Source organism: Echiichthys vipera (assembly GCF_963691815.1).
Source record: "Echiichthys vipera genome assembly, chromosome: 5".
Taxonomy (NCBI): domain Eukaryota; kingdom Metazoa; phylum Chordata; class Actinopteri; order Perciformes; family Trachinidae; genus Echiichthys; species Echiichthys vipera.
Genome location: NC_139830.1, coordinates 273367 through 283366, shown reverse-complemented (window position 1 = coordinate 283366; position 10000 = coordinate 273367). Strand labels below are relative to the sequence as shown.

Genomic DNA, 10000 nt, shown 5'->3' with positions numbered 1-10000 from the left:
CCGTTCTCCAAAGGAAACGTCAAAGTTCTCGATGCGGATGTCGTAGCTGCGGTTCTTCCCTGATTGGTCGACTCGGTTGTCCTTCTTACTGCTGGCCTGACTGGCCGACGCCTCCTCCAGGACCCTGGGAGAGGACAGGAGAGAGGACACAGGTGAGGACAAGAGAGGGGATACAGGTGAGGACCCAGGTGAGGACACAGGTGAGAGGACAGGAGGACACACAGGTGAGAGGACACAGGTGAGGGGACACAGGTGAGAGGACACACAGGTGAGGGGACACAGGTGAGGGGACACACAGGTGAGGACACACAGGTGTAAGGACAGGTGAGGGGACACAGGTGAGGGGACACAGGTGAGGGGACACAGGTGTAAGGACAGGTGAGGGGACACAGGTGAGGGGACAGGTAAGGACACAGGTGAGGACACACAGGTGAGGGGACACAGGTGAGAGGACACACAGGTGAGGGGACACAGGTGAGGGGACACACAGGTGAGGACACACAGGTGTAAGGACAGGTGAGGGGACACAGGTGAGGGGACACAGGTGAGGGGACACACAGGTGAGGACACACAGGTGTAAGGACAGGTGAGGGGACACAGGTGAGGGGACACAGGTGAGGGGACAGGTGGGGACACAGGTGGGGACACAGGTGAGGGGACAGGTAAGGACACAGGTGAGGGGACACAGGTGAGGACACACAGGTGAGGGGACACAGGTGAGGACACACAGGTGAGGACACACAGGTGTAAGGACACAGGTGGGGACACACAGGTGAGGACACACAGGTGAGGGGACACAGGTGGGGACACACAGGTGAGGGGACACAGGTGAGGACACACAGGTGAGAGGACACAGGTGAGGGGACCCAGGTGAGGGGACACAGGTGAGGACACACAGGTGAGGGGACAGGTGAGGACACACAGGTGAGGGGACAGGTGAGGACACACAGGTGAGGGGACACAGGTGAGGACACACAGGTGTGGGGACACACAGGTGTGAGGACCCAGGTGAGGGGACCCAGGTACTGACAGTGGAGTGGCGGGCTTGAGGGAGTCCTTCTCGTTGCGGCGCTCGTGCTTGGCCTTCAGCTTGGCCTCGGCCTTCTCCAGCTTCTTAGCGTCGACCGTCTGCAGGTAAACAGGAAGTGATGCGTTTCATTAAAGTAGTCACGTTTTCACATCCACCAATCAGAGATCGGCTGTGTCCAGGAACAGGAAGTGACAACACACGGAGCACTCACCGTGTTCTGACCGCGCTTCATCATCCAGATGCCCTGCACATCTTCAGCCGCACACACTGAGACACACACACACACACACACACACACACACACACACACCAGGGTTATTAATATGATTATTAATATTAACTTTATACTGTTTAACAGCTCTAGAAGAGGGTGTGTGTGAGTGTGTGAGGCATGTGTGTGTGAGGCGTGTGTGTGACTGAGTTTGAGGAGTGTGAGTGAGTGAGTGAGTGTGTGTGTGTGTGTGTGTGTGAGTGAGTGAGTGAGTGAGTGAGTGCGTGCGAGTGAGTGAGTGATTGTGTGAGTGTGTGTGTGTGTGTGAGGCGTGTGTGTGTGTGTGTGTGTCTGACCGTGGTCTGCAGAGATCTGAGAGAGCTGAACAGGAGCGTCCAGCAGCATCTGCCTCTGTCCGCCATGACGGTTGTTCCTGTGCAACAACGACAACAACAATAATAACTATATTAATAATAATGATGATGATGATAATCATGATGATGAAGATGATATTAATGATAACTATATTAATGATAACTATATTAATGATAACTATATTAATGATAACTATATTAATAATACTAGTGTGTGGCGTCTCACAGTTTGAGGGTGTTGAACATCTGCAGACAGATGTCCCGGACGTCGTCCTCGTTGTTGCGGTCCACAGACACTTCCTGTAAAACTCCTCCCACCGCTTCATAAACTTCCTCTCCATCCTCGAAATCTGCCCCACAGCTGTCCAGCACACCTGACACACACACACACACACACACACCAGAGACACACACACACACACAGGTCAGAGAGAGAGAGAGACACACACAAACGTCAGTGACACACAGACACACTGTAGTTCACCTGTGTAACACTGTAGCTCACCTGCGTAACACTGTAGCTCACCTGTGTGACACTGTAGCTCACCTGTGTAACACTGTAGCTCACCTGTAACACTGTAGCTCACCTGCGTAACACTGTAGCTCACCTGCGTAACACTGTAGTTCACCTGCGTAACACTGTAGTTCACCTGCGTAACACTGTAGCTCACCTGTGTGACACTGTAGTTCACCTGTAACACTGTAGTTCACCCGTGTAACACTGTAGCTCACCTGTGTAAAACTGTAGCTCACCTGTAACACTGTAGCTCACCTGTGTAACACTGTAGTTCACCCGTGTCACACTGTAGCTCACCCGTGTGACACTGTAGCTCACCCGTGTGACACTGTAGCTCACCCGTGTGACACTGTAGCTCACCCGTGTGACACTGTAGTTCACCCGTGTGACACTGTAGTTCACCCGTGTGACACTGTAGCTCACCTGTAACACTGTAGTTCACCTGTGTAACACTGTAGTTCACCTGTGTAACACTGTAGTTCACCTGTGTAACACTGTAGTTCACCTGTGTAACACTGTAGCTCACCTGTGTGACACTGTAGCTCACCTGTGTGACACTGTAGCTCACCTGTGTGACACTGTAGTTCACCTGTAACACTGTAGCTCACCTGTGTAACACTGTAGCTCACCTGTGTAACACTGTAGCTCACCTGTGTAACACTGTAGCTCACCTGTGTAACACTGTAGCTCACCTGTGTAACACTGTAGCTCACCTGTAACACTGTAGCTCACCTGTGTAACACTGTAGCTCACCTGTGTAACGCTGTAGCTCACCTGTAACACTGTAGTTCACCTGTGTAACACTGTAGCTCACCTGTAACACTGTAGCTCACCTGTAACACTGTAGCTCACCTGTAACACTGTAGCTCACGTGTGACACTGTAGTTCACCTGTAACACTGTAGCTCACCCGTGTAACACTGTAGCTCACCCGTGTAACACTGTAGCTCACCCGTGTAACACTGTAGCTCACCCGTGTAACACTGTAGTTCAACTGTGTAACACTGTAGCTCACCTGTGTAACACTGTAGCTCACCCGTGTAACACTGTAGCTCACCTGTGTAACACTGTAGCTCACCCGTGTAACACTGTAGCTCACCTGAGTAACACTGTAGCTCACCTTTGTAACACTGTAGCTCACCTGTGTAACACTGTAGCTCACCTGTGTAACACTGTAGCTCACCTGTAACACTGTAGTTCACCTGTGTAACACTGTAGCTCACCTGTGTGACACTGTAGCTCACCTGTAACACTGTAGCTCACCTGTAACACTGTAGTTCACCTGTGTAACACTGTAGTTCACCTGTAACACTGTAGCTCACCTGTGTAACACTGTAGCTCACCTGTAACACTGTAGCTCACCTGTGTGACACTGTAGCTCACCTGTGTAACACTGTAGCTCACCTGTAACACTGTAGCTCACCTGTGTGACACTGTAGTTCACCTGTAACACTGTAGCTCACCTGTAACACTGTAGCTCACCTGTAACACTGTAGCTCACCTGTGTAACACTGTAGCTCACCTGTAACACTGTAGCTCACCTGTAACACTGTAGCTCACCTGTACTTCACTCCCTCCTCTCTTGTTAAAAGTATATTAAAGTAAAGTAAACTCTGGTCCTGTTGTTCTAACCCTCCCCGGGTGATGAACCTCACACTGGCCGTGTTTCAGGTCCATGTCTCCCGCACAGAGCCGAGCCATGCCGTGCTAACCGGTCAGCCCGCCGAGCCAAACCCACGTTAGCCCGTTAGCTCTGGAGCTAGGAGCAGCCACTGCCGGCTAACAGGCGGGTTACGGGCCGGTGTGTGTGGCTCCTCTGCCCCGGCCCTCAGCGGCCCTGCCCCCGGCCCACAGCGGCCCTGTCCCCGGCCCACAGCAGCCCTGCCCCCGGCCCACAGCAGCCCTGTCCCGGCCTCTCACCTGTGATGTAGTCGAAAACCTCCGTGTCGATCTCGGGGAACTCGCTCTTCAGAATGTCCACGTACGTCGCCATGATACCCGGCCCCAGACTGCTGCCTGCCGCCCAACACGCATGCGCCGATATGCGACAGCGCGGAGGATTCTGGGGGATGGAGTTTTGCTACTATCATGGTGACGTCAGATCAAACACTACGAATGAGCTTAAAATACAAAATTATTCTGTTTTTTGTGATTATAATTAATATATAATATAATAATAATTAATATATAATATATAATAATATATTAATACTAAAATATGATGAATCCAAAAAATAAAATAAATGATCTAAAAATAAAACAATAAATCTTTGTTTTTGTTATAATTAAAATAAAATCCAATGTATTCTAAAATAAAATAATATCAATAATCTTATTTAATTATTATGTATTTTATACCTATTATAATAAAATAAATATGATTAAAAAACACAAGACATCCTGATGGGAAACTAATAATATTTATTTTATTTTATTTTATTTTATTATTATTGTTGCTGTTCTGATTCTTCTGGTTATTGATTATTGATTATTGTTATGCTGCAGTGCACAGTGTCCTGTTCTGTTCATACTGTTGTTTAAAAACTATTTTATTGACATTTAGTTTTCATTACAATAAAAAATAAATACATAACTTATCTTTGAACAGATATAGAAACATAAAAATATGGATAAATAAAAACAAACAAGTAGATAAAAATAATAATGATAAAAATAAATGAGTAAAACCAAAGATGCCACGGGTCAGTTAAGAGTTTAGAATAAATCATGATTTAAAAAGATCACTTATTTTTGAACAGATAAAAAATTAACATGAATAAAAACAAATTTAGAAAAATAAATAAAAAAATAAATGAATGAAATTAAAGATGTCACGTGTCAGTAAATAAATGAGAATAAATAAAAATAAAAACATTATTTTAATCCCGTGTTGTTGTCCGGGCCGCTCTCTGCGCATGCGCGCTGCCCTGTAGGGTGGAGTTAGCCGTTAGCACAGAGAGCTAACAGCCGGAGTGTGTAATGGCGGCCTCGGTGTTGCTGGGCTCTGTGGACAGCACCGGACTCAACTTCACGGTGGGCGGCGGCGGCGGCACCGGCGGGGTTTTAGTCGGGAACAATAACGGACCGGGACCGGCGGGACTGGCGCCCTGGAACCGCTCCCTGGACCGGGCTCTGGACGAAGCCTCGGCCACCGGGAGCCTGAACCTCAGCGGCAGGAAGCTGAAGGAGTTCCCCCGCAGCGCCAACAACCACGACCTGACGGACACCACCAGGGCCGGTGAGTGAGGGCCGGGGCCGGGGAGCGGGGGAGAGGAGGCCGGGGAGCGGGGCTGCGGGGGCCGGGGAGCAGAGGAGTGAGGGCCGGGGCCGGGGGAGCCGAGGAGTGAGGGCCCGGGGAGCAGGCAGGGGCCGGGGGAGCGGGGCCCCGGGAGCAGGGCAGGGGCCCAGGCGGGTCGGTTGTTGTGGATTTGAGGGCGGGGGAGAGTGTAACAGTTAGTGGGTATGCTAATGTTAGCTTCACCGCTGGTTAGTGGATCGGACAGGAAATGATCCTGGACACACTTTTGTTTTAATGTGCGTGATGTCAAAATGCTACAAACTCCAAATAGAAGAAAACCGACTTTAAAAGGATGTGATGAGACTCAATCTAGAAAAAAAGGCTCCAAACAGAAGAAAGAAAACTAAAAAAGGATGAAAAATTATTAAAAACAGCAGCAGAAAACATCATTTCCTGCCTGTTGTCATGGAAACACGCGACCATGAAGAGACAGAATTTACACTGAGATAAAAACATGATTTCCTGCCTGTTGTCATGTTTGGTTTGTTTGCTGTTCTGGAGGAAACTAAAACACAGTTAAATAAAGTTTACCTGAAGTCAGGTGAGGGGGGGTGAGGGGGGGGTGTCACCGGGCCTGAACCGCAGCGTGGACAGAACCGCTGCAGACGTCCTGCTTCATATTTATCACCACAGTCTGGATTCTGGGCTCACGGCAGGAAATGGACGTTAGCGCGCTGATGTGCACTTCCTGTCAGCCACATCAGCGGCTCACTGGGGTCACCATGACGACCAGTGAGCCGCCTTCTGATTGGAGCAAACTTCAGATTCAGACTTTTATATTTGTTATTGGATTTTACAGAAACAGGTGAAGCACACGAACAGTTCAGGAATCCTGCCGTCCCTCCACACTGACCACAACAACAACAACAACAACAACCACAACAACAACAACAACCACACTGACAACAACAACAACAACGCTAACAACAACAACAACCACGCTCACAACAACAACAACAACCACCACACTGACCACAACAACAACAACCACGCTCACAACAACAACAACAACCACCACACTGACCACAACAACAACAACCACGCTCACAACAACAACAACCACGCTCACAACAACAACAACAACCACCACACTGACCACAACAACAACAACCACGCTCACAACAACAACAACCACGCTCACAACACACACTCACGTCTGAGCCTCCATAACTGACTCGGGGCGCCCTCCCACTGTGCCTCCGTCCCGTGCCCCAGCACGTGTCACGGCTAAAGTCTGGTTCCTTTGACCAGTGTGAGTGCAACCGTACCACGTCTAGGAGCGGCACGCTTGCCGTCCACGGCCCGTTTGGGAGAGGTGGGCTTTAGTAAAGCACGTTTGCACGTGTACGAGCACGAGCGTGCGCACGTGCACGAGCACGAGGCCTACGGCGGCTCTGAGGTCATTTCCTGTGCGCCTGTTGGGACGTAGAGAAAAGAAGGAGGGACCATGCGCGGACATTTCAAACAATGGTGGTGAAAGGTTCACGTTGGTGTGATGCGGAGGTGGAGTGTTTACTGCAGATTTGGTCGATGAAAAGATTCAAAAACAGTCGACAAGACGCACAAAAACTCTGAGGTCTACGGAAAGATCTGGAAACAAAGCCACGCATCGCCATGACGTCATCAATGCGTGTGACGTGTTACGGCGTGATGACGTATAGGCAGCAAGAAGCATTCTCCGAGGCCCAGGTAGTGTGAGTACAAACGGGCCTGGAGGGGTGGACAAGGACCCTAAAGCACGGGGCACGGGACGGAGGCACAGTGGGAGGGCGCTCTAACCTGTGACGGCTCCACACTCCACATTTAGAATCAGTTTAGAAAACACCTCCTCTGGTTCTGAGTGACGTCTCAAACTTTTAACGTGTGTGTGTGTGTGTGTCTGTGTCTGTGTGTCTGTGTGTCTGTGTGTGTGTGTGTGTGTGTGTGTGTGTGTGTGTGTGTCCACAGATGTGTCCCGTAACCGGCTGTCCGAGCTTCCTCTGGACCTTTGTCTCTTCGTGTCTCTGGAGAGTTTGAACCTTTATCAGAACTGTCTGAGGACGTTACCAGAGAGTCTGAGCAACCTGCAGGCCCTGACCCACCTCAACCTGAGGTACACACACACACACACACACCTGCAGGCCCTGACCCACCTCAACCTGAGGTACACACACACACACACACACACACACACCTGCAGGCCCTGACCCACCTCAACCTGAGGTACACACACACACACACACACACACACCTGCAGGCCCTGACCCACCTCAACCTGAGGTACACACACACACACACACACCTGCAGGCCCTGACCCACCTCAACCTGAGGTACACACACACACACACCTGCAGGCCCTGACCCACCTCAACCTGAGGTACACACACACACACACACACACACCTGCAGGCCCTGACCCACCTCAACCTGAGGTACACACACACACACACACACACACACACCTGCAGGCCCTGACCCACCTCAACCTGAGGTACACACACACACACACACACACACACCTGCAGGCCCTGACCCACCTCAACCTGAGGTACACACACACACACACACACACCTGCAGGCCCTGACCCACCTCAACCTGAGGTACACACACACACACACACACCTGCAGGCCCTGACCCACCTCAACCTGAGGTACACACACACACACACACCTGCAGGCCCTGACCCACCTCAACCTGAGGTACACACACACACACCTGCAGGCCCTGACCCACCTCAACCTGAGGTACACACACACACACACACACCTGCAGGCCCTGACCCACCTCAACCTGAGGTACACACACACACACCTGCAGGCCCTGACCCACCTCAACCTGAGGTACACACACACACACCTGCAGGCCCTGACCCACCTCAACCTGAGGTACACACACACACACACCTGCAGGCCCTGACCCACCTCAACCTGAGGTACACACACACACACACCTGCAGGCCCTGACCCACCTCAACCTGAGGTACACACACACACACACACCTGCAGGCCCTGACCCACCTCAACCTGAGGTACACACACACACACACACACCTGCAGGCCCTGACCCACCTCAACCTGAGGTACACACACACACACCTGCAGGCCCTGACCCACCTCAACCTGAGGTACACACACACACACACCTGCAGGCCCTGACCCACCTCAACCTGAGGTACACACACACACACACACCTGCAGGCCCTGACCCACCTCAACCTGAGGTACACACACACACACACACCTGCAGGCCCTGACCCACCTCAACCTGAGGTACACACACACACACACACACACACACCTGCAGGCCCTGACCCACCTCAACCTGAGGTACACACACACACCTGCAGGCCCTGACCCACCTCAACCTGAGGTACACACACACACACCTGCAGGCCCTGACCCACCTCAACCTGAGGTACACACACACACACCTGCAGGCCCTGACCCACCTCAACCTGAGGTACACACACACACACACACACCTGCAGGCCCTGACCCACCTCAACCTGAGGTACACACACACACACACCTGCAGGCCCTGACCCACCTCAACCTGAGGTACACACACACACACACACACCTGCAGGCCCTGACCCACCTCAACCTGAGGTACACACACACACACACACACCTGCAGGCCCTGACCCACCTCAACCTGAGGTACACACACACACACACCTGCAGGCCCTGACCCACCTCAACCTGAGGTACACACACACACCTGCAGGCCCTGACCCACCTCAACCTGAGGTACACACACACACACACCTGCAGGCCCTGACCCACCTCAACCTGAGGTACACACACACACACACCTGCAGGCCCTGACCCACCTCAACCTGAGGTACACACACACACACACCTGCAGGCCCTGACCCACCTCAACCTGAGGTACACACACACACACACACCTGCAGGCCCTGACCCACCTCAACCTGAGGTACACACACACACACACACACCTGCAGGCCCTGACCCACCTCAACCTGAGGTACACACACACACACCTGCAGGCCCTGACCCACCTCAACCTGAGGTACACACACACACACACACACACACCTGCAGGCCCTGACCCACCTCAACCTGAGGTACACACACACACCTGCAGGCCCTGACCCACCTCAACCTGAGGTACACACACACACACACACACACCTGCAGGCCCTGACCCACCTCAACCTGAGGTACACACACACACACACACACCTGCAGGCCCTGACCCACCTCAACCTGAGGTACACACACACACACACCTGCAGGCCCTGACCCACCTCAACCTGAGGTACACACACACACACACACACACACACACCTGCAGGCCCTGACCCACCTCAACCTGAGGTACACACACACACACACACACACACACACCTGCAGGCCCTGACCCACCTCAACCTGAGGTACACACACACACACACCTGCAGGCCCTGACCCACCTCAACCTGAGGTACACACACACACACACCTGCAGGCCCTGACCCACCTCAACCTGAGGTACACACACACACACCTGCAGGCCCTGGCCCACCTCAACCTGAGGTACACACACACACACACACCTGCAGGCCCTGACCCACCTCAACCTGA

At 52.1% G+C, this 10000-nt stretch overlaps 3 protein-coding genes across 3 annotated transcripts in view; 2 read left to right on the top strand and 1 right to left on the bottom strand.

Moving 5' to 3' along the window:
- The window catches only part of abcf3 (ATP-binding cassette, sub-family F (GCN20), member 3), a 9776-nt gene extending 5624 nt beyond the window's left edge, over positions 1-4152 (bottom strand). The window contains exons 1-6 of the mRNA XM_083913584.1: positions 4052-4152; positions 1842-1989; positions 1598-1674; positions 1242-1297; positions 1031-1128; positions 2-124 (exon numbers count right to left, since the gene is read on the bottom strand). Of these exons, the coding sequence (XP_083769710.1) occupies positions 2-124; positions 1031-1128; positions 1242-1297; positions 1598-1674; positions 1842-1989; positions 4052-4124 (575 nt within the window). The 5' untranslated portion in view covers positions 4125-4152. The remainder of the gene's footprint in view (position 1; positions 125-1030; positions 1129-1241; positions 1298-1597; positions 1675-1841; positions 1990-4051) is intronic.
- The window catches only part of rpl35a (ribosomal protein L35a), a 48778-nt gene that overhangs the window by 25716 nt on the left and 13062 nt on the right, over positions 1-10000 (top strand). The gene's annotated exons all lie outside the window — the stretch shown is intronic.
- The window catches only part of lrch3 (leucine-rich repeats and calponin homology (CH) domain containing 3), a gene marked incomplete at its 3' end in the record, with an annotated part of 12673 nt that continues 7760 nt past the window's right edge, over positions 5088-10000 (top strand). The window contains exons 1-2 of the mRNA XM_083914137.1: positions 5088-5369; positions 7377-7521. Of these exons, the coding sequence (XP_083770263.1) occupies positions 5111-5369; positions 7377-7521 (404 nt within the window). The 5' untranslated portion in view covers positions 5088-5110. The remainder of the gene's footprint in view (positions 5370-7376; positions 7522-10000) is intronic.